This window comes from Apteryx rowi, unplaced genomic scaffold, assembly GCF_003343035.1.
Source record: "Apteryx rowi isolate R43461 unplaced genomic scaffold, aptRow1 scaffold_6, whole genome shotgun sequence".
NCBI classification, from domain to species: domain Eukaryota; kingdom Metazoa; phylum Chordata; class Aves; order Apterygiformes; family Apterygidae; genus Apteryx; species Apteryx rowi.
The window spans coordinates 3,423,108-3,448,641 of NW_020450871.1; the positions used below are offsets into that span (position 1 = coordinate 3,423,108).

The 25,534-nt window shown below is 40.1% G+C and overlaps 1 protein-coding gene across 2 annotated transcripts in view; it reads left to right on the forward strand.

Annotated features, from left to right (window-relative positions):
* The first annotated feature begins 6 nt into the window (after positions 1-6).
* Positions 7-25,534, forward strand: part of GNA12 (G protein subunit alpha 12) — a 47,520-nt gene continuing 21,992 nt past the window's right edge. For both annotated transcript variants that reach the window (XM_026083063.1, XM_026083064.1), the window contains exons 1-2: positions 7-521; positions 14,223-14,438. In XM_026083063.1, coding sequence (XP_025938848.1) covers positions 201-521; positions 14,223-14,438 — 537 coding nt within the window. In that variant the 5' untranslated portion in view covers positions 7-200. The remainder of the gene's footprint in view (positions 522-14,222; positions 14,439-25,534) is intronic.

Here is a 25,534-nt window from a genome sequence, read left to right on the forward strand (position 1 = left end):
CACCCCGCCCCGGCGCAGCGTCGCCCCGCCGAGCGGGGAGAGGGGAATGGGCGGGCCCGGCCCTTAGCCCCCGGCCGCGGCTGCTCCGCCTCCTCCTCCTCCGCCCGGGTCGCAGCGTCTCGGCGGCCTCCGCCCGATGCTGCCGGAGCTGGCTGGGGTCTCGGCGGCGTTGTGAGCGCTCCTGCCGTCCCGCGGCCGCCATGTCCGGCGTGGTGCGCACCCTGAGCCGCTGCCTGCTGCCGGCCGAGGCCGCCGGCCGCGGCGGGGACCAGCCGCGGCGGGAGGGCAAGGAGCGGAGCCGCGACGCGGAGCGGGAGGCGCGGCGGCGGAGCCGGGAGATCGACGCGATGCTGGCCCGGGAGAGGCGGGCCGTGCGCCGCCTCGTCAAGATCCTGCTGCTGGGCGCCGGTGAGAGCGGCAAGTCCACCTTCCTCAAGCAGATGCGGATCATCCACGGCCGCGAGTTCGACCAGAAGGCGCTGCTGGAGTTCCGCGCCACCATCTACGAGAACATCCTCAAGGTGAGGCCCGCGCCGTGGCCGCCCCGGCCCGCAGCCGTCGGGGCGGCCGCTGACAGGCGCATCGCGGCCGGGCGGCGGCTCCGCGGGGTCGCTGGGCCGCGCCCTCTCGTTGGGGAGGGGGCGGCGGCGGCGGCGCAGGTGCCGCGGGGGCGGCGGTGGGGGGGGGGGTGCGCTTCCTTCCCACCCCCGCGGGCCCCCGCAGCGCGTCTGCGTTGTCCGCGAGAAGGGCTGGAGGAAGAGCTTCAAAGGAAACTTCCCTGCGCGAGGGATTGAGAAAAGCTTTGTGGAAGCCCAGAGGAAAGAGGATATAGGTGTGGCCTGCGCTCTGGAAAAAAAACATTATGAGAGCATCCTCTGAGTCGGGACTGGAGAGACTTCAGCATTAGAAGGAATTTCCATGCCTCTGCGAAGTGCCCCGAGTACGTGTACCTCGAGATGGGATGAGAAAGAGATTCCCCATATGCATATGTTGTAGCAGTAAATAGTTATTACTTGGTAAATCTTTACAAGCAAGARAGCCTATGTCGTTAGAGCTGGGTAGCGCAGGATGTTATCAAGCGTAGCTCTGAGGCCGAAAGAACTTTGCTTTGGTACCTTTGTGGAAAAGTTTTGTTCAGTGCTTGTGCAGGCACTGTAGCGCTGGCTGTGTTGTGTTTATTTAGTGACTGGAGAACATAAAGGCTGCTGATAGAGTCTGCAGGTAGARCCTCAATCTACAGGCAGCTGAGGAAAACCGGCCTTGACAAATGTTATTTCTTGTTGGGAAACAAGTTTTGATGCCTAGTGCAGTTAGGAGAAGTGATCATATTTCAGAAAATCCCTGAAGATGCATAAAAAGCTCACTTAAAAATCTCTCTCTCTTCAGCTTCATAACCTCTCTCTGGAAGAGCTACTACAGACAGGTTTTTTTTCCTGCCTGTATTATTCTGTAGGACTGTCTCCACTCTTATATGGACATGGATTTGTGAGGCTGTGTGAGATTTCATAGAAAATTAAAGGAAAGTGTGCAAGTCGAGGGTAACAGGAGTTACTTCTGAATTTTCAGATTTGTTTTGAATAGAAGCTTTATATGTGCTTTATAAGTACACACACAAAAAAACTCGTTCTTGTTTTTAATAATTCCATTATTCCATCAAAAACTTTTGCTTCTGTTAGAAGAGAATAGGAAAATTGTTGACTAGTTTTCTTTTCCATTTTTAGTCCATTTTCAGGAGCATTGCAAAAGATGAAATCATGCCAAAATGAGTGAAATGAGTGAAAAGAAAAGGAAGAAAAATCCTATGGCTGCAGGTTCCTTAAGGGATGGACCTTTCAGGCAGGAAAAAAATTGAAAATGTAGTGTATTAGGTGCCCATTAACTGTAAGAATGTTGAAGCTCAAAAGCTTCTCTTTCATTCAAGAGATTCTTCAGCAAGAAGAGTGTTACAGGTTTTATCTAAACACCTAGAAATAAGGAGTCTTATCTTAAAGGTCTTAATGTTTATTTTGGTACTGCTGTTTATGCATTTGGTACCACTACTGATTTAAAGTGATAGCAGAGGGCTTTAAAGAAGTGATTTGTGACAACAGAAAAATCTGATAAGACTTTTTGTTATGATTTGCATAAGTAATTTTGCTATGGTAAAATATCACAATATTTTACATATGCAGAAGGTATAGAGCTTTCAGCAGTAGAATTTACTGTGCTTTGGAAAGGAAAGCAAGTATCTGCATCACCATCTTGTAGGAGGGGAGACCGAGGTATGCACTTGAAGCACTTGTCTGCTGGATGACTTTGGGCAAATTTGCAGAACTTGGACTAGAATCCAGGTGTTCAAGAATCCAGATCTTCAAGATAGCAGCCTGGAGTTCTGGTTTCAAGACCAATAGTTACAACATTTCTTGGACTGTGGTCAGCTGAACACGTTTTCAAGCATCCTAGTCATCAAACTTAAATTTGATTGGCTATTTTGAAGGGAGTTATGGCCTTGTAGATCAATATTTGGGAGCTGTTATGTCAGGCTATCCTTCTAGGTATGTGGACAGTATCTGTCAGACTCTTCCTTTTCTTATTGATCTTGGATGGCGGGGAATGGGCTCTTGCCCATAAGCACACAGTTTATTCTTCACCCATAGGTTTTGGGGAGTGGCTTTAGGAATGGTCGCTGTGGAAGGAGTATGCAGAAGGGGGAGAGCAAACAAAGGAAACCAAATGCATTTTCTGGTGGGAAGGAGGTCCAAGACTGGAGTGTGGGGAGAAGGTAGACAGAACATGTTTCGTTTGCCTTTTGCCCATCTGAAAGAAATGCGATAACACCTCAGAATTCTGCCRTATCATCAGGGAGAAATCAAATAAGACAGATTGCGAAAAACAGTGATGTTGCTAGTGCATGTAGCATAGGGTAATTGTATGGCATAACGCTTTCTTTGTGCTAACAATTTTTCTGTAGAAAAACATTAATTTTGCTGCTTTGACAACATAAATTGCCAGTTGAATCTCATGGCCGTTCTTTCTATAATAATGTATTTGGAAAACAGGTTGTTTTCAGTTTATCAGAAAATTCAGGCTGAAATGACCACCCATTAACACTAAATGGAACAGAGATCACTTAAACATTGTGTGTGCTGTCTTAATCATATATCCAACTTATAAGAAAGGGTGGAAGATGAACTTTTATAATACAGTATGTGACCAACATCAAATAAAAATGGTCATATACAATAGTGTATAAATCTACGTGACCTTGCGAAGTACAGCTGCCAGCACCCTTAGCCCCTTTTTTCCATATAGTTCTCAGCACTGTCAAATAATGGTTTTGTTAAGCCTCTACAACACTGAGATCTGAGCTAGAAATGCAGTGTAAAYCTCTGGGATTAAATGGTCAATTTTCGTTTTCCAACCATGACTAAACTTCTCTCTGAATGAGAGAGGGTTACTATTCTCTCAGCAGTACTTGGTATTTCTGAAGTGCTTATTGCAATAGTATTTGGGCAGGCTATACAGCTTATGGAAACCAAATGAACCGGTTCGGAGAAGAGAACCTGAAACCTTTTTGGAAATACATATGAATTGATCTTAGTGTCAGCTTATACTTTCTTTTGAATTTGCAGCTTCATACTTTTCTGGTATCTTGTTAATCTTGAGTTTTCCTTGCCCCCTTCTCTCCATTTCTCATCCCCCACTTTGGGAAACCCTAGTTAAAAACAAAATGCTGAAACTAAGTAAATCTGTGATCCAGAATTTACTTTTCCATTTAGTGCAGGTGATGGTTCAGGGCCTTGCTAGCTTTTTCTGGCATTTGTGGGGCAGTCTTCAAATACATTAGTTTTGCTTTGGTTTAAGGTAAATAGTCATCGGTTAACTAGGGTTTTGCTTGTTAATCAAGGCTAAGTTTCAAAGTAACTCTTTGGGACTTTTTGATGGTTGAAGTGAAAAGCAGTAGTGTTAATGTTCTGGTATGAGTACACAGCCTTCATGGCTTTAGCACACCCACCTGGAAATGGAAAGCGGACAGGACAGGGCTAGCCGCTGCAGTGCGAATTGATGATGGCTCTGGTTTTATGCAGAAACCGGGAAAACTATGTACCTAAAGCTTCAAATCTAAGAAATGGCTAATGTTATTACCTGAGCATTTTGATACCTCCTAACAGTAGCTGAAGGAGTAGTCTTTTGATGCCATCCAAAATTGATGGGGAGGGGCTGCTACTTGCTTCCTTTGATAACAGTTCAAGAGCTTAGGGACTTGATGAATTGCAGCTCTGATGTTCCTTTTCTAAATGATTTTGGTTGTTTTAAGTATGAGAATAAAATGCTGCTTGAAAAAAAAAAAAAGAACAACCCTGGTTTAGCTGCATAAGCAAACAAAGCAGTCTGCAAGCACCAGAGTGGTACCTGCACCAGCATGTTTGGGAGATTTCAATCTGAAGAGGGGAAAAATCAGCTCTGAAAAGCCTGGAGAATAATCTGTTCAGGCTTTTTTTGGTAGTGCTYATGTCCATGTCGTAATTAATAAGTCCAGCTCGAGGTTTGAGTACAACTGTGAGTGTTTTCTTGTTGTCTGTGACCTGAATCATGGTGACTGACTATAGAATTGAAAAGCCTGGAATTACAGAGGAAAGGACTGTGCAGGAAATGTGTAACTTCATTTGTGGACTCTGAATGGGGGGGGGGGGGGAGGAAACTAAGATTTTTGAACATGAGAACTCCCTGAGGATATATCTACAGGATGGTTGAGTGTAATTGCAATACACCTGGGCATACCTGAAAGCATTTCTCTTGATGGCTTGAGTATGAGTAACAGCAAAGCCTGGCAAAATGACTAGCCTGTGCTGAAGTCCATTTTAAGAAGAACTTTGGACTTCTGCAGCCAGTACTGAAACCCCAACAGCTGCTGTTTCAGTGCTGCTGGTAGTCTGTATACCTTGATTGTGCTTATATTGTGTTTACTCTCTCTGACTATAACATAGATGTACCTTGTGGAATTGGGGGCGGGGGGAGAGATAACTCATTTGTAACCCGTGGGCTTYGATCTGGAGAACAGACAGACTCAGCAGTTGGAAAAGAGTATCACTGTACTGGGTTGCAAGCTACACTTAAGTGACCACATTACTTAGGCAATCCTTTGTAATGCAAACACATTTCTTCTGATAGCTTAAAAATGTAGGGGGAATATGTCTTTCCATTATGTCAATTCTAGCTACTGTTTAAATTGACTTGACTCTGCATTTCCCTGGGTTTGCATACAGATGAATTCAGTAACCCATTAGGAGCTGATAATAATAACAGTCAATCTGTTACTACAGCGCTGGAATATGGCTGTACTTGAGTAGTTTGTCACAGGACAATATCACTCTCTTCCACTGAGACAGCTCCTTTTAAAAGGAATGGCAAGAAACTGCAGCTAATGAGGAGCTTTTTTCCCATTAAATTTAATGTTTAAGTACGAAGGCTCCATGAGAGAACTAGTATTTAAATCTGGTCATCTTCACTCTGTGCTTTTCTTTTTTTGTATGAAAACTAGTGTTCACAAAATCATTTAAAAACAAAACAATAAAAGCTTTAAGTCTTGTTTGTCTTTCTATTCCAGGTTCATACAATCAATGAAATTTAGTAATTTCCATTTGGTGTATTTTGTGTGTCTTAAATCTAAATTCTGTCAGCTTTGGTAGTCTCTTCACATTTGGGTGTCTCTTGATTGGGCTAGAAGAGAGCAATCTGTCTTCATCATGGTGGATAGTAGAGGAGAAGTAGTGGTCAATAGTGAGTGATAAATATTCATTCTTTTTTCCAAAATGGAGCTTACAGGGCTCTTGTGATGTAGTCACTATTCTTGCAGAACATGAGTTAGTCCCTGGAGACTATAGATGTACTTTTGTTTTCCAGACAAAACTTTAGTCACTTGCGTGACTAAATTTGGGAGGTTGCTATATATTCAATTGGTTGAATATACATGTATTTCTATAACTAATTTGGAAGCCATACTGGCAAGGAAATTTTCTAATTATGTGACTAGAAATGCTTGCAAAAAAACTTTGGAGCAAAGGCAAACTAGCGCACATTTTATTTTAAAAAGTAAGATCAATACAAATTAGAAAAAGAGGAAAAGCAAGAGGAAGAAAGAATATGCTGTGGAATTTCCAAATGAATTTCCTTCACTCGCTTTTTTCCCCCCCCCCCCTCCTGTCTTGAGGGTGAAGAACTGGTCTTGTCCTAGAACTGAAGACCCCTCTGTTCTGGATGAAGGGAAGATGCTTTCTAAGCACGTCTGCTTGATACCGGGGCAGTCTGCTAGGAGGGCAGTATGACGTTGTCCTTCAAAACCTGATGAATATATGGGACGAATATATCTCAGCATTGCTGAGAGCACAAAATAATTGAGCTAGACATTAGTATGATAACTCCAGGAAATGGAAAACCTGCTAATGTAATTCTGAAATAGTTCACTTAGGACTGTCTTTACGGACTCCACCAGTTGTCTCCTGTGAGTTTGCTTGTCTCCCTACTTTGTGCCTTGCTGTAAGTAAAGCTTGTAGTGAGATTATTTTTCTTCTGCTGCATTTATCGTCATCTTGCTGGATTTGGTCAGACAAGGACTCTTTTCAGAGTTCCCAGACAAGCAGACATCTCTGCTGTTACCAGTTCAGAGATTCAGTGGCTAAACCAAATGTTTCTTAATGTTTGTGTTCCTGTGGACTAAGTAAATGACACTTTTCCTTTGTTCACACTTTTTTGTTTTGTATGTTGGGCTGCAAGGTAAGTCATCTTTACTGTTTACCCTGCTCTCACCTGGGTGGTATCGGAATATATGAAAGGTGAAAGTATATGCACAACTGTCGAACCTTTTTGTTGGCTAAGTGCTGCTGATCCCACCCTTACCCTTGTGCCTGTCTCATCTTACAGTGAACTAATATAGGTGGCAGAAACTAGTTTTTACTTAAGTAACTAGGTTTTTGGTGGCGATTTGTTCACTGGATTGACTCATGGGCTCAGAGAAATGACAAAGCCATATAACAGGAGAGGGTGGAACCAGAAAAGATGCTCCTTTTGGTGGTACCTAGCTGCTGAACTGACTGCTCTGTACATGAGACCTCATCCTTAATGGCATCGTGTTCTTTGCTGCTACTTGATTATAACATTTGAAGGAGGTGGATCAAATAAAGACCCTCTTAATGCTTTTATGACAGTAAAAATCTGATTGGCTTCCTGTTAACTTTATTAGTAGTGATCACCACCTTCCCAGGGTTCCAGGTGGAATTTGAAAAAAGTGTGTGATACTTTATTTACAAACACTAAACTTCATCTTTAAAACTTGTATTTTAAAATGTCTTTTTCAGAATGTTAGGAGACATTCTAAAAATACACATAGGTTACATTTTATCATGTTTATTTGCCAGCAAGCATTGCTGCTGAAGGGACTAGTCCCATCCATCTATGGCTGTGAGATTCTGCTTCTCCTCTTGCATTGGCACTGGTGATCATGAAGCTGTTGGAGTTTCTTTTGGTGCAGAGAGACTTGCCAGTCCAGCTGAAACCATGTGCTCATTCAGCTGCGTGACTTAATACTGTTCCACTGCACAAAGGATGTATTAGAAATGTCTTACCAAGGTGGGAGCACCCTTGATTTATGTTGGTCTCTGAATTACGGTCTCCCAGACTTTGCTGATTTCTTGTCAGCAACGCTAAGGAATAACACACAGTAGCAAATGCATTTAAATATCTCCCTGTTGACTGCAGTGTTAGTGTTGGTTTACAGCCACAGGAAATGACAGTATTGCCTATTAGCTCTGATTTGGAGTCCCCTGATCCAGTATTAAGCAATGAGGTGGCTACTTTTTCTCAGCACTTTCTCYTGTAATAACAGTATACGTAAGTGATAGGGATGCTGGACAACTAGGACTTTGGTATGAGGCTGAACAGTGTATTTAATGGTAAAAGCAAATCACTTCATATGTAATATCTACTCTTGTCTCTGGTTGCATACAAAGTAGTTTTTCCTTAAAATGATCTTGAGAAGGTTCAATGTAGGAGATTGTTCTACTTGATATAAGTAGTTCTGCGAGTTATCCCTAGACACTTTGCTAGAATAATCAAATCTTTTGCCTATTTGATTGTCAGTTTGTGCCTGGAAGAACCTACCCTTGCTTATGTGCTTGTGTCCCTCAAACCTACTGTTTCTGCTGTCTGTTTGCTGCTTAGCTGTGTTATTTTCGTGCAGCCTTTGAGTTAGTTCATCTGGCAAAGGATGTGGGATTTTTACGATTATCTTTGGGATAATGAAACCTTCAACTGTTGGAGTATGTGAATGATATAAAATATGAATGCTGTGTTTTGTGTAATAACTACTGATGTAAGATTTTCTGTTACCAAACTGTTCTTTAAATACTGTAGTCAAACACTTCTTTTCATGAATCGGCACTCATTACTGGCTTTAAGTGAAATTAGCTGGTGGTCGCCTTTCTAATAACTCCAACAAAATCAGCTTTGTTGAAATACAGATATTTAAAGGAAAGTATCATTAACACCAGAATTATTATTTAAAAAATGCAAAACAAGCTTGATTTTTTTTCCAAAGCTAGAACACTCTCAAAAGCAGAGGAGACAAAATATATTTTAGTGAGTTCTAGAAATGAAAACTTGTGCACGTGCCCATAAAACCTTCATACTGCTAGTGAGTAGCAAGTACTCTGCTTAGTATGCAACAGCTGTGCTGCGTCAGGCCAGGGATCTTGTGTTTTCCTCCAACATAGGGAAAGAGTAGGAGAACAGGGCAATGTGATACTTTCCTTTGGTATACTCTTCCACTTATTGGCATCCTTTGGTTTCGGAAACTTCTTCAGCCAGAGGTTATAACTGGAATGTAATTTAATAAGCCTTTTTGGACCTTTCTTCCATGAATTTGTCTTGATTGTTTTTCGAGTCTGTTTATACTTTTGGCCAACATCCTATGTAAATGAGTTTTTCTCACTGTGGGGTGTGTAGGGGGAAAAAAAACCTTTTGTTTTAACAGTCTGCTTGATAACTGTGTTGCTATTCTACTAATACTTGTGTAGCGAGGGGAAAAAAGGAATGATTTTTTCATTTCAGCTTCTCTATGCATTTTATAATTTCTATGGATCTCTGATACATTGCTCCTTATTTGTCTCTTTCCAAGCTGTGGCATTCTTGCTCTATTTAATGCCTGCTTGTATAGAAGATACTTCATTAGTTGGATCACATGTGTCATACTTTTTTACTCCTTTTCTAGTTGTACCCTGTCTCCATTCAGGTTATTTACATGCCCAGGATTTATATGGTGACATGAATATGTTAAAAATTATTAGGAAAAGAACAGAACAGAGAATGTCCTGTTTTCCTCACTAACTGATGCTGATCTTCCAGTATGCTGCTTTTTTGCCATTTTCTAATACTTGACACTATCCTTATCTATAAAGCTTAAGTTTTTCCACCTGTGCCATTTCTGAACACTGTTTTGACTGCTGCACAAAGCCCATAGATCAGTTGAACTGGTCAGAAACTTATTTCATATCAAAAGTTCTTTCTACGTTTTTTTTCCCGTGTTCCAATTTGGTAATAGTAATTGGTGATATTCAGTCTTCTGAGTGAAGAAGTGAATCGGTAGTTTTTTTAGTAGTAGAAAATCAGAAGAAACATGGCGTAACAGTGTTGGGAATGTTTACTGTGAAATGCACACTACTGAAAGTGGTCTAGTGTTACCATCACCGTTAGTGTGTGGGAGGGAGGGTTGTCTGTCCAATAGGACTTGGTATTTTTTTATTTGTACCTGTGATGTCAGAGTCTAGCTTTGATTTTGATATATTTTATTATTAAATGTATTAAACTATTCTATTTATTCTACAATAGGTGGAAATTCTGGGAATTTTAACTAAATTTAATCTTCTAAATGCAATCTTTACTTCTAGGCATCAGCAGCACATACAAACTTTTAAGCAGTTTTGCCTATGGAGAAAACTGGCCGTGTCCCATGACAGTCCTTATTTTTTCACTCTCTAAATCACTTTAATACCTTTGTCTTCCTAAAAGGATGTCATCTGGTAAGCCATTACAGAAAACCCAGAAGCGCAGTGGTAATTATCAGTGGTTGTCTCTGAGCTTCCCTCACTTTGACTGCCGTTACCCTTCAGGAGACTTTTTGGGGGGAGGTGAGGAAGGGTGTGCTTTAGTGTTAATAAACTTAAGCTTCCTGGGATGCTAGCTGTAATAAATTCTGTGCATTTGGTGAGTCTTATTTTTAGACTTTAGGTCAGTTGATTTAGTGTGTTTTTGGCTTCTTCAGAGGGAATGCCAAGGAGGATTCTTAAAAGCCTGGATCTTTTGCTTCAGCAAAACTGTGGCTTTTAGTTAAACCCTCCTGTTTCCCTCCTTCGTGCTAAGCCTTTCCACAGTCAGAAGAAGCCACTCGAACACCTCAGTTACTGTCTTTTTGATGCTAATTGGAACTGTGACTTGATTCACTTTGGAAGTATTGGGAAACAGTAAAAAGCAAGTAGAAAGTGTTCATACCCACTATTTCAGAATATAGTCTTGACTCTTCCTGTTCATAAACATATTCTCTACTTCGTACAGACTCACTTCATGATGATATGGAATTCAAGAAAAATGACCCTTGGGGTACCTGGCTTCTGCCAAATTTTACATCCAGTTTAAAAATACTGGTATCTGTTTGGTGGCCTTGTAAGACGAAAAATTACAGATTTTCCCTTTGTTTCCTATGGGAGAAATCTGCAAAGCATTTTGAATGTGTTTCCAGAAAAAGAGCTCCATTCCTCTGGCAGCTCATACTGCTCATTAATTCCTACTCGGAATGGGGCAAGAATTGTCAAATTCTCGATGTGGCAGCCGAAAAGCAAGGTTACAAGTAATTCTGAAATGAGAGTGGTGATACGTGACATCTAAATTCAGTGATTTCTGTTTCTTCTCGTCCTTCCGACATCTGCTTGTGGCATTTATAGAACTGTTGTGCAAAGATGGAGAAATGTTAAGTCTGGATTTGCTTTATTCAGGATCTTGCTTAGTCACAAATATTTTTGACTGCCAAGAGCTGGGCCAGAAGAAACATTGGTTATGTTGGTTTTGGTGTAAAGCTGTGTCTCATGATCTCCTACATATATATTTCAAAGTTGGTCTCTTCTACATATTCTGATTGTGAGGGCTGTTTTTGCTTTGGATATACGTCGGACATTACTAACCCATTTCCTACTTTGTTTAAAATTGTTCTTCTGTGTGTGTCTAGATATGCCTCTGTTTTGGCCGGGCTAATGCTGATGCCTCTACATTTGAATCTGCCTATTTTTGCCAGATCAGGCCTTGAACGTGGTTTAGCGGCAACCATTTCTTTCTCTGAAACAGTCCAAGGAAGACATTGATGCTCGTGCGCTCCCCATGGTTAACCTTATGGCAGTTAAAACATTCGTGTAAGGTCTAAGTTTAGTTCCTTGTCTTGTCTGAGGGAGGTTCAAACCTGCATTTCCAAGGAGCTGTAACCAGCAGATAAGTGACTATTCTGGGACTGGAGCTGTCACTACGCCCTTTATTGAAATCCTGTTCTGTGGTTTTCTCCAAACAAATGATGAAACTTTCCTTAACAACAGTCTCTAGAGATCCTTAATATCCCCAGTGGAAGCAGTAAAAGCAGAGTGACAGTATGGAGAAATGTACAGAGTTTGATGTCCAAGTACCAGTTTATCTTAATGGGAATTATGTGATCTTGGCATCGTTCATTGGAGAAGCTCTTAAGGGAGTGCAGTGGTGGCAAGACGGTTAAGAGTTAAATCAGTTGCAGAGCTGCAAGGCAGAAAAGCTAGAGGTTAAATGGGAGGGAGATGGCTTTAGAGCCGGGAACTGAAGCAGGTGAGAGGTTGGAGCTGGCGTGTGTGGGCTGGAGGTGGGCTGGAGGGCTGCGGCGTGTTCGGCCAGCCCAGGAGAATGGTCCACTTAACCCTTTCTTTTAATAAATGCTACTTCTCACCAGTGAGAAGCAGCCTTGCCATTTACATAGCCAGAAATAGCAATGTTCCTTCAGTCTCTGTTACTGCAATGTTTTGGAAAAACCTAATGTTTAAGTTCCCTGTGGGGTGGGGGGTGACACTGACTTTGAATTCCACCCACGATGGTAAAGTCATGAGATGTAGCGCAGACATCTGCAGTTCGGAGGGATAACCTTGTAAGTTGTTTGTTTTTTTCCTTGTGTTTATATTTGTTGACACTAGTCAAATAAAGGAGATCTACTGGCTACTGGTAAAGGGCTAGACTCTGTGACTTGGCATGAGGATGGGCTTCTGCCCAGTCCAGCAGAGCAGAGAGTACTGAATAGTTCTGTCTGGTATTTCATTTACTTCAGTTTGTAAATGTTCAATTTTAGTCTTTTCAGGGTATCATGGAAACATATTCTATGCATCATTATAGAAAGAAAGTAATAATCATTGACAAATTGTAAATATTTACGTTTTGGGGAAACTGCACTTTAGGGACATACTTGCAATTTTGATGGCTTAAAATATGCCCCCAAAATTAGTCCTGTGATCTGGAGGTTCAGGTGAATAGCTGTGGAAAAGAACTTCAGTTCTATTTTTTGTTTTATTGTTTTCATAAATGGTTAAACCAAAAGATCAACAAATGAGAAAAGTAGTTTAATGTAGCCTGCAGATTTTACTTGTGAATTAGGTGGTGCTTGAGAGGCTAAGCTGCCATTAACAGAKGTATCACAGAATCACAGAATCACAGAATTGCTGAGGTTGGAAGGGACCTCTGGAGATCATCTAGTCCAACCCCCCTGCTCAGCAGGGTCACCTAGAGCACATTGCACAGGATTGCATCCAGGCGCGTTTTGAATATCTCCAGAGAAGGAGACTCCACCACCTCTCGGGGCAACCTGTTCCAGTGCTCTGTCACCCTCACAGTGAAAAAGTTTTTCCTCATGTTAAGATGGAAGTGTCTGTGTTTCAGTTTGTGCCCATTGCCTCGCGTCCTGTCGCTCGGCACCACTGAAAAGAGTCTGGCCCCATCCTCTCGACACCCTCCCTTCAGATACTTGTACACGTTGATAAGATCTCCTCTCAGCCTTCTCTTCTCCAAGCTAAACAGGCCAAGCTCTCTCAGCCTTTCCTCTAAAGAGAGATGCTCCAGTCCCCTMATCATCTTTGTAGCCCTTCGCTGGACTTGCTCCAGTAGTGCCACATCCCTCTTGTACTGGGGAGCCCAGAACTGGACGCAGTACTCCAGATGTGGCCTCACCAGGGCTGAGTAGAGGGGGAGAATCACCTCCCTCGACCTGCTGGCAACACTCTTCCTGATGCAGCCCAGGATACCATTGGCCTTCTTGGCCACAAGGGCACATTGTATCCATTATTAAGATGGTGCTTGCTGCTGAGAAATAACTATTGCCTATCTGAAACTATTCAGCACAGGAGGTAACCATTTAACTGAAGGTGCTTCAACAGAAGATGCTTATTTAGAGCAAATTTTCAACCCTGCAAAGTTGTATAGCTTTGTTTTCGTAAACTGTGGTTTATGGAGTCCAAGTGGATCATGTCAAAATCATTCTTTACATCAAGATGCTTCTAGGATCATCTTAGTTTGATATTGCTAACTTTTTTTTTTTTACCTAAAGGCTTAACTAATTCACAGATGCATATTGCGCTGAAAGTTAGTAYGTTTCCTCAATTCTGGATGCTGAGACAGATCCCACAAATCAATTACTTTATTTCACTGGAATATACTGTATGTTTTTTTAATAGTGTTTTTTTAATGGTCTTTGGTCATCTAATTCTTGAGAAAGCCAGTGTATCATTATTGATATCTAAAATCCAAATGCAAAGAAAAATATGGAATTATATCTTGCACAGTTTCAGGCATGGGGTTACTTTTAAAACTACAGCTATGAGGGCAGGGTCATACGTTAGTTCCCAGACACTTTTCTTATGTATTTGATGTTTATCTTTATTTTTATCTATTTCTAACAGTCTTTGTTTTGCTGCCAATATTTTTTTCCATCAGAAATATATTGTGACTAGGTTTCTTACATAAGTAAGCTTTCTATGTTATTTTTGGTGAAGGTGTTGCAATAAACAATATTGATGACCCCCTCCTGAGTTYGGTCTCACCAGAATAGTGCCAAAAAAGTGAGTTTCAAGTACCTCTGAGACTTTGTTCTTTTACAGTTTAATATTTTTAACGTTGACTTTCTTATCTGAATCATTCTTTAGGGCTGCAGGGTTCTGGTTGATGCACGGGATAAACTGGGGATCCCTTGGCAGTACACCGAGAATGAGAAGCATGGAATGTTTTTGATGGCATTTGAGAATAAAGCTGGAATGCCTATCGAGCCTGCCACCTTCCAGTTGTATGTACCTGCACTGAGCGCGCTGTGGAGGGACTCGGGAATCAAAGAAGCCTTTAGCCGCCGGAGTGAGTACCAGCTGGTGAGTACATCCATCTTTATGGTGAATGAAGTTGTCTTTTTTTTAAAAAAAAAAAAAAAGTAGTCTCCCTCCATATAAATATCTCTTCAGTTGGAAGATAGCTTGCTACATACAACAGTTAGCCGTCCTATGAGCAGCAGTAATGCTGCTCAGTTGTGCTAATGCTGTAAATCTGAACACTTCAGCAGCAGAAACAAGTGGTAATTGGAGCCAAACTTGAAAAACTACATGGCAGTAAGAGGGAGTGGAAAAGTGCACAACTGGATAAACTGGAAGAGCAAGAGGAACCAAAAAAGGCAGGAATTGGTTGAACTAAAAATATTTTAGCAGCTCAGTAGGTCTGTTCTTAGCAGGTCACTGATGAAGGCACACTTAATTTGTAACTTTCCAGTCCTGCCAGCTTGCACTGCATTGATGCTGGCAAACTATTCCTGCATGCAGATCTTCTGAAGTGAATGCAACACCCATTCAGGCTGCTGCTGTTGAACTGTTTCTTTTCATCCTGATGTTTGCAAGTGAAATTTGGATAAACAACTGAAAGATGACAATGAGGTTAGAGTAAAATTGTGCTATCTTCCTTGCTTTCTTGCTGTTAGGTTTTCATGCTCTAGTGCCAAAGTAACTGTGTTTCTGGTATGGAATATGTTTGACAGCTGTTCATAATCTACTCCTTTTTCTTCCTCTAAACAGAGATGCTTTTTTTATATATAGCACTTTGCTAAGTAACCAAGACTCAAGAATACACTGAATGAAATATAAGTTGTGAAGTCTCCAAAATGTGGTCATTACTCAAGAATAAAAATATTCACTAAGCATTTTATATCTTTTGTGTCTTGCATTATTATGAATTTACTAGATGAGCAACTATTTCAATGAAAAAAGATTGTTACATTGCTTAAAAGCATTTTAAAGGATACAAAATTGTGTTCCTTGCCTAACTTGCATCTGTAAAATACTCAAAGAAGAAAATTTACTACTTTGTGGTTGAGACTGCAAGTTTATATTTTAGGATTTCTAACAAAATGAACCCAACAGTATTGGAGGTGGGGACGGGACTCTCCACTTGACATTGAACCTTTATAAAAGTTATCTTTTTAAAAGAACTGGGGTGGAGGGGAGGCTTGTCCAAAATACATTCATTCTTCTTCAGTTTTCTTAAGCAATCAGTAGTAATGCTACGTGAATCACTAGAAACAAACTGCTGTGCTTTAGGACTTAAAACTTGGATTCTAATCAACTGTCTCTTCTACTCAGCCAGGATTTTTGAATCTGTAGATTGGGATTAGTTTGTGTACTTTTAAGACCTGGAATAGGGGACTGATACTTATTGTGTGGGTGGAAGTCTGTTTATCAGTTCACAGTAAAGCAGGAAATCAGTCTAAAGTAATCTTAGTTTCTGTACACCTCACATTCAAGATTCAAGAAGAGCATGCGGTTAAACATAACGCTGAGGGTAATGGAGCACCATCCTATACCTATGCTCTATAGTATTATTCCTTTGATTTTTTTTCTTTCCCTGAGTTAATACTAGGTTGCTTCTCTTCCAAACATGTACTCATACTTAATTAATAATGGCACTTGAAGACTTGCTTAGCAGCTTTAGAAGGAAAACAAAATAACTGTCTGTTTTCTCTGAAGGAGTCACACTGTAGTTTTATGTTCAGAATTGCAAGAATATCCTTTACATCGTCTGTCTCACGTGATCTTGGTAAAGTTTCTAAAAACTAATTGCATAAACAGTGTAATTCAATCACATCTCATGTCAAAAAGTTTACTGCAGAAATGACAACATTCTTTCTGTCATGTTTTTGGATTTAAAAGGAATAACTGGAATTGATGGAATAGCTACAAGTAAGATTAAAATGAACATTTCTGTTCCAGTGGTAAGGATTTGTCGTCTATCAAGGCTTCGTTATTTGATCTTTACAGTTGTCAGTATTGTACTACTTTTTCTGGAGTTCTTTACCCTGAGAGTAAAACTGTGGTGCTGCTTAAATGTCTTAAATTCCTAGATTTAGAATAAGTTTTCTTCAGTCATTTTTTAAAAAGTTATTTGGGTTGGTTGGGTTTTTTGTTGTGTTTTTACTCCTGACTGTAGCTATATTCTTTCATAATGTGTGGTAACATCTGAGGAGTGATTACCTCCAATTACCAAGCAATCGATTGGCTATTTCTCTTCTTTCTTCCCTGTTCAGTGGAACAAGGTACTTATCAGTGCAACTTAATATCACTTTTACTAGTTCTTGGAAGGTGATATGATATGATTTCTTAATTCTATTTCAATTTACCTATGATTTTAGCTTATTCTACCTGCAAGTTAAAGAATAGCTAATTCTTTGTTTCATGTGTTCTGTCCCCAAACAGCATTCATTTTTTTCCCCTCCAAAAAGACAGTTAAATGTAAAGCTTCTCAGGCCTGGAAACTTTGAGTGGTTAATTGAATGAGTTATATAGATGTTAGAAACATGACTTCATGTAGTCCCCCTTAAATTCTTACTAGACATAACTGTAGAAGACATGGAAAAAAGTCAGCAGAGAAATTCTTGGGGCCTGTTTCCTCATGTTGTAGCTCCRTGTGCATTCTCTAGTGTCTAATACTGCAGTTAAACTCATGTTGCAACCCTTAGCTACTCATCTCTCTCTACTACTAAATGCCTGTTTGAGTCTCGTTGGAGAATATCTTTGAAATCTGTCTCTGAATTATGTTGGGACTGGCAAATGGCTAAAGAATGAGTAAAATGACTTGGTAAAATTGTCAGAGGATGGTTGCATAAACCTCATTTCCTTAGACTAACAGGTTAGAAATGTAACAACTTACATGTTACAGTACTGGGGACTGGGGGGAGGGTGTGCAGGGGAGAGAAGAGAGATTTTTGTTTTGTAATTTCTAGCATTTGTAGCCACAGAATAAGACTTTGCAATTCTAAGCACTGTTCAATGCAGAACAAAAACATGGTTCCTGCCATAGGGAACTTGAATTTAACATGAGACAAATACTAAGAGGATCCAGTATAATAAGCAATAGTAACTGCATCAGCAGCATGTTAAGAGTTTTATTTTTTGGGTACACAGTGTTCGAGAAAGAAAGGGTTTTGTTTTTTTAAGGAGAGATTCAGATTAGGATCATGTGGGAGGTTCTTCCCCATACCGGTTAGCAATAAAATTGCATCAAACTGGAAAAAAAAAGTCCAGTTTGAATAAATAGCATTCCAAGTCTAGTAAGCCTACCTCTGCGTTCTCTGGCTTTGAGTGCATGATTTAAACAGGAAATACCAAAATATAATAAAAAAAGCACACCCAAACCCCACAAAAACCAGGCATACAGGCATGCAAGAGATCATGTAATACGCTATCATCTTCAGCACCATGGTGGTGTTCTGTCATGCTGCTTTTTGACTGGCATTCATATAACCTGTTTAATGTTACTGGGGGAGCTGAAACTGCTGCAGGCCCCAGCTTGTAGTACGCTACATCGCTGGACTGTTGACCAAAAAAATACTGTTTGTAACTCAGTCCTGTTGCATGCATCTGTGGCAGCTACGACTTGGAGTTCCTGGGGTCTGTTATTACCGTGCAGGCTGTGTCACCAGGAGAGGATGAAAATACCTCAATTGTGAATAAAAAGCACTTTATTGCGCAAACTCTTCACAAATTTAATAGACTGATTTCATGGATACAGATGCTAKTTTTGGCTTGATGGCTAAACAAATTCTTCATCTCAATAACTTGAACATGTTTCCATGCTTCACTTCTAGATTCAGTAAACCTACAGTTCTCCAAGTAGATGGTGATTAGAAGCAGTGCAAATTCTTTAAAAAATATTTTTAAAACTTCATAGCTTTGCACAGAAAATTCAAGGAGTTGCCCTATTTATAATTGTGTATAATGTATATACGCCCATACCTTCAGTTTACCATTTAGTTTAAATGTTCTATGCATACAGACTGGTGTAAATTAATAGAAGACAGGTGTATTGGACTTTGAGAAATATTTCTTTACTGCACTGATTTACTTAAGGCTAAAGAAGTGCTCTTATCAGCACTTTTTCTTATTTTGTTTAAGTGAGCTATTAAATGGAATGTACTTGGTTCAAGCTGAATTTATTATCCTTATACTAGTCTTAAAATCATCATCTAACATTTGAAGCTTTACATTGGTATGATTTTTTTGAATGTTTCTGGACAGTTTTGAAGTCAAGACCTTGCTCCGCACTCGGATTTTCTTCATCATGGTCTTAGAGTGAACACTAACACTTTTCTTTTAATTACTGTTATTATTTTGGCTCCAGTAGTAACTTTCTCTGGTCAACACTGTTGTGACTTCTGAGGGTTATATTATTCTGCTTTTGAACTGTCTATTTCTTCAGGAAGCTGTGTGACTTGGTACAAATAAATAAAGCGAGTAGGTTGTGTTGGTTGGTTGACTACGGCTGAAAACTGCAGTGTACAGGTGTCTTCCTGTGGTCTGTAATGCTAAACTTAATGACTGGCGTAGCAGTAGAAAACTTGTTGAAAGAAAATGACTCTGACCATAACCTCATACAATCTGAAAGCTTTTTCTCCGGGACTGCAGAAGCTGCCTTTAGGCATTTGACTGTTTTCTGCTTCATATTCAGTGCCTAGAAGGGCTGACTGCAAATCCTTGTCTGGGGCTTTGAGCCCTTCAGAAACGAGTGGGTGGATCCGCAGGGTGTGTGTGGGGGTGTTTTGTTTTTGCTTCACTGTCTTCCAGCAGACTAACCAATTCCCCTTGCTTTTCACAAACATCTCCCCCCTCCCCAGCCTGCCCCTACCACCCCAAGCTCCTCTGCTCCTTGTGCGCAAGCCAAGTAGTTCTGCGACAAAAGCTTCATTGTGCGATTAGTTACATTGTCAAGTCTCTGTCCTCGTTTTTAACGATCGGAATAGGAATTCCKTCGTAATCAGCAAGCGATTCTTCTCTCATCTCCCTTGCCCTCCTTATCTTCTCCCATTTTCTATCTGTATGTTAGACAGGAATACATTTATCACTTGTCTGGAAATGTCCTGTAGCAGTTGTTCTTTTTGAAGTTGCCTTTGATATTTTGGGCAACTGAATGTCATTCTGCCTTGCCAGCAGATGGAGACAAATTCCCTTTCGAATGGCTTCCTCGTTTAAAGGAAATTGGGATTGCGGAAGAGCTACTTATGCTTTAGTGGAAAGGAGAGAAGTTTCTTCAATTTGAGTCTAATACCAAGTATCTGGGTATACTTGGGAGTTCAGGGGCATGTACTGCAATAATCTGCAAGCTTTTTTGCACGCATGAATAATATTTCCTTTTTATGCCATAAAAGAGATACTGAGTCCAGTATAGGAATTACTTTGGTCAGGACTTTTTCCTCTCAGTTCTTCCGATGCCTACACCAGACTACAATTACTTACACTGGAGAGCTGCTGCCCTCAGCAGTGTATGTAGGGGGGAGGGGCGGAAAAGCTCATAAGGGACAGCCTGTATTTTTAGTAGGGGTTTTGGGGGCGGGGAGGGGAGGTGGCCTGCACTTCCATGCAGCCAGAGAAGCTATGTCCAGGATATTGAGCAAAGTCACAGAACGTAGTGGTTCTCCAACAGTGACAGGAGATAGCAGCAGATTTATTCCAAGTTTCTTTCTACTGTGAGGGCTTTAGAGCAGGATGGTAAATCACAGACATTGCCCAAGCAAAAATGAGATGTCACAGAACTAGTTTTCTCTGAAAGGAAAAGGAGCAACAACTGCTGTCTTCATTAGATAAGCAAAGGTGGGGTTTTCAGCAACCAGTTTCATGCATCAAGTCACCAATTCTGTGCCTTTACCATTAAGAAGCCATTCACTTTCATTTTACTGTGTCCAGAACAAACATAAAAACTGAACTGAGGTCAGCTGCTTTTTGACTGCTTGCAACTTGGTGTGCATCATGTAATCATGGAGAAAGATGGTCCAAGTAGGGCTTTTCAAGCAAGAAAACGATACTTTCAAGCAAGAAAGTGATACTTTCAGCTTGGTCAGAGTGGATATTTATTGTGTGCTGGCACTATTAACAGAACCTAAGGTAACATTGAGCTAATTTCAAGAGAATTATCTGGCTTCATGAATCATTCTTACAGTAAAATTGATATTATTTTGTCAGATCACTTGTTTTAAAATACACCTACTGTTTGATTTTCATCCCCATCCTAACTTCCCTTAGTCAGAGCAGTATCTTTATTTGAATTATTCCTGCTGCTTCCCTTCAAAATATGAAGTCTTTCGAGTCTGTAACTATTTCAAGAGTTCTTGAACTTCTACTTTAGCACAAATCATTTTCTCATCCCTGTGTGATTGATTGGGGCCATTTACTCTAAACTCCCAAGCCTATTTGCAGTTAAGGCACTTGTGCCCAGTTGTTCACATGCAGCCAGGCTAGTTTCTGGCTTGTATTTGCACATACCCACTCTTAATCATATAGAAGAGAGAACATGGCCATCCAAGTAGGCTGCAAATATCTGTTTTAATGCAGTTATTCTTAATATGCAAAATATATGTGGTTCATCACTAGAGCATCAGTTTAAATTTAATCTGGATATTATTATTATTGATCTTCAATGCACTGACAAAATAGTTTCTACTGTTTTAATAGGTCAAAGAATTAACTCAGACTGTTGACATGAAGTAGTGGTTCCTGAGAGAGAAGTAAGGGGTTTGCAAATATAGACAAACTTACTACTGTGTCTGTAGTTATTTTTAGATCTCTGAACAGGGAATTGTATGGAACACTTCCAGTAATACGTCACATAGAGCCTGTGAAGCCTTGGATGTTGGAAGACTGGAAAATGCTTTAAAGGCCCTTTCTTTTAGATCGATTCACCATTCTCTGTCTTTTTGAGGCATTTGTAATAGGACAGGAGTCAGACTCCCTTATGAGTTGACTGTGGGTTTATTTTCTAAACAGGCACTTGAAATAAATCAAGGTAACTAAATTTTGGCTAACAGAACAGATGCAGTGTGTTGGAAATGTTGCACAGTTAAGAGCCTGCTCCTTGCATGAGTACATCTTTCTTGCTGCATCTTCTTCATGCAGGGATATGCTTGTGACTTCAAAGCCTCCTAGGCAGCCAGCTGCATATTTTGGGCGATATGGAAGCAAGGTACCAGTTATTCCCACTAGTTCTTGATACAAAGTGTGCAAGCTGCTGCCCAAACAGCTTGCTTCTGGTACAGAAATGTCAGGTGTGACAGTAATGTAAGATGATCCAGACTTAGGCTGTATACCTGCTGCTGCCTGTGGGAGGGTATATTCACATGTGGCAGTCTTTGACTACTTCTATAAACCAGGTAGACCGAAAACTTGGGCAGCAAAACAGAGTACTGACTTGACATGAGGAGTAAAGTGGCATGTTAAATGAAATCTACAGTAGTGGGCACTATTTTATCAGAATTCTGCAGTGCACTTGAGATTGCTTGAATCCTTAAGTAAAAATTTTCCAACTGATCGTTTGCCTTAAAAACTTAAGGGCAGAGTAGGTTTAGCCCTAAAAGCATGTCTAAGCATTTTACCGTCTTCCAAAATAAAATGTATACTGCAACACCGAAATGCAGGAGAATTTGCCTCTACTAGCAAGTGCATTAAGTCGATAAGGGCTCTTCAGGAAATACCACGTGGCAGATCAAGTCCAGCTTATACAACTGGCCATACAACAAAAATAAACTACTCTATTCCAAATCACTGAATATGAGCTTACACAAGAGACTATGAATATTGCTTATTCTGTAAGGATGACTTTTTTTCTGAGCCGTGAAGCTTGCATATCATCAATGAAATCCACTGGGGCTTGACCAGTGCTAGTGAGATGTACAAAGGAAATAGCCACGCTGTTCAAAGTGCCAGCATGGGAAATCTTGTTACCATTTAATGCACGTAATTAGAACTAGGCAGTAACTTTTTGCCAAATTGCTTTGAACTTTGCTTGGATATTTCTGGTTTGCATAACTCCTGTGAAACTGAATTACTGCTGAGGAAGTTCTGCAGATTTTTTTTCTAGATCTACATGGAACACATCACTCTGACCCAGAAAATTTCAAAAGAATACCACTGCATTGGTAGTACGGCTACAAACCAAACTCCTGCTTCGTGTTGCCGAGCCTTGATATTTTGTCATTATGCAGTGTTAAAGTGCTGAAAGTAAATGAAAATGAGTTGTTTTTAACTAGTTGTGAAACTGAGGTAAGTAAATAGGCCAGTTGTGAATTTAGTTGTTGCACTTAAGAAATGATAGTGCTGTATAACCTAAGCTTTCCCTTAAATCTGCCACTTGTTTGTTGTTGTAAAAATAACATGAATGCGATCCTGTTTTAATCTGGTTTAGTTATGTTAGAGTTGTGAAACAGTGGTTTAGTCTAATGTAAGATGTCTTAACTTAAAGGATCATTAACTTGTAGACTTCATCTGTGCAGCTTGAATAATGTTGTGCTTTGGACTTTTATAGGTGGGTGTAATTACAAAAATGYTTCTCTTTGGTTAAATATCTAAGTAAGGTTTTATGCCTATAGCATGGCAATTAAGTGCCAAAGGTCCAGATTTAAATTCTTAGTTCTAGTTCTGTCCTCTAAGCCATGAGACCTTGAAAGTTTATGGTCAAGTTATATAGTTTGACTCATCTTTGTATGGCAAAAGTAGTTAACTGCTTGTTTAAGTGTAATACTGCAAAGCATTGTGGCTGGTCTGTTGTAGGAAGGATTAGCAGTTGCAGTCCCTGGCTCCTAATCCTGTCTCTGAGACCAAACAGGAAAACTTTTTCAGATCAAAGTCTCAAGTAAGAACACTCAAACAAAAGTGGTGTTTTTGTTAGAGCAGGTGAGCATTAGTAACTTATGGTTTGGGTTTTATTAAAAATTGAGATGTAACATCAAGCAAAACTCAGCTGGGAACCTTTACACAAAACTGTGGCTAATATTGACTAATATTCTATAGATACAAACTGACAAATGGTGCAAGTTAAATGCTCAGGCTCCTATTATATTTGCAGTATTTTAAAAATAAAAGTTTAAATGAGATACATAAATAGGCTTGCTGCCACCACAATTCTTGAGCAACTTGCTGTTTGGCTCTACCAGCACTGTGTATGCTTTCTGGTGTGCCATGACAGTCACTGATATTCAAATTCAGGACTAAACTGCAACAAGAGCCAGAGTTGAGAATGCCTTCATCACACCTGAGAAATGTCTTTGGTGTTATCTATCACCTAAACCAAGGAATGTTTCACTTAATCTGTTTTGCCATAAGGGCCATTGAACAACAGGTAAGAAGAGCTTGCATTTAAAGTAGGCTGGATTCAAAACCATTTAGGGCATCAAAGGTCATAAATAATTTTTCATTGAAAATCATTTTGAATTCTAGGAAAATCTGCTTGTGTGATACCTTTACTCCATGAGAATAGCCCCACTCTTGAACAGAGAAAGCTGTGTGGTGGGTAGAGCACCTATTAGCTCTTTTTAAATCATTTCTACTACTAGAGAGAAATAACTTCAGGATTATTTTTCATAATTTATGACCTTTTCAAAATAGTGCAAAGGGAAAAATAAGAACAACAATTTATTGAGTACCTACTAGAAGTCTCAACCAAGGATTAAAGCCCAGCGTGCTAAGTGCTCTGTGGAAAAATAAATGGATTCCTGCTGTGAATTGCTTCTGGTCTTCAACTATGACAAAATGCAATAGCAGAATTGTAGTCTGCATGGACCAGGGAGGGTAGGTTGTAAAGTAACAAACAGATCATACATAATAAATAAGTGGTTAAAAAGAAATTGATATGCCTACCATATGGGAACCGAGCAAGACTTTGAATAAAACTAATGGAAAAGACTTGTGCTACTTACTGTTCTGGTTTTCTGTATAGCAATTTCCTTCTCATCTACATTTTTTTTTAGATCAGAAACTTAGGGCTAAATCACTTCTAAGGTCTATAAAATGTTCAGTGGATTCATACACTTCATTAATGCCCTGCTGTCTATGGTTTCTAATGGGTTGAAATTTAGACTTTGTGTGGTCCTACTTTTTAACTTTAGGTTCTTGGAGGTAGATAAAAAGCCTTGTATTTTTATGGCACTGTGTAAGCCTGTCTGTAGGAGATTTTGCCTTTGGCCCTTCAATGCCAGTAAGTCTTGACTGTGTGGTTAAGGTGGATGAGAGAAACAACTTCAGAGATACAGCTCCCATGTTGAAAATGCATTACCATCATTTGCATCTTGCCTGATGATTGCCATTCTTCTAGTCATAAGATTTCTTCTTACTCATGTGCATTTTATTAACAGCAAACATGTTTTGTTTTTAACTCTTACTGCTTGAGCCTACTAGAGAGCTGTCTGGGTGTCCTGAAAGACTTATAGAATAAATACTTCACTCATCCTTGCCTCTTTCTGTATGCATGTGGTAGCAGTTATAATTTCATGTAGTACCTTCAGCAATACCGCTGAAACATAAAATTTAAAATTCTTAGACTAAGAGAGTCCTTTGGGCTCCTAACTCTTGCGAAAAAAATGCCACTCTGCTTCTGCAAAAAAGCTTTAATTTTATTATGCATAAAATAATTAGAAAAAATACTCAGTATGTCTGTCTTTGCAGAATTGTTGTTCTAAGTCCTAATTAGCACTACTTAAAATCTTGCAGGACTGTATTGAATATAAGGATTTGTTCAGAGCAAGTACAGCTGTAATTAATCTTTGCATTCCCATCAAGAAATGCTGGCACATGCTGTGAGAAACAAGGAAGGAAACTTTCAGTTCAGGCTGTCTGAGCCAGTACCCAACTGCAGCTAAAAACCACTGGAGTAATCTCTTTATCCCTTTCTAGTGTGCAGGAAGGTTCTGGGCAGAGACGAATCCAATCCAGTAAGCAGACTTCAGCTTTTGATTATGCTGTTTAGTCTCCATGTTCAGAAAGTTTCAAATGGATCTCAACAATTCAAGAGACTTTAAATTGGCAACTAGTCTCCTTGCAGAGATTCCTGGTAATGAGAATATGTTCCAGAAATCTGAGCAAGAAAAGTAGGTTTAAAGGTACACTCTTTATACAACCAAAGGAGCTGAATAAATGCTTCCCACTGAAATTTGCTGGAAGCTGTGTGC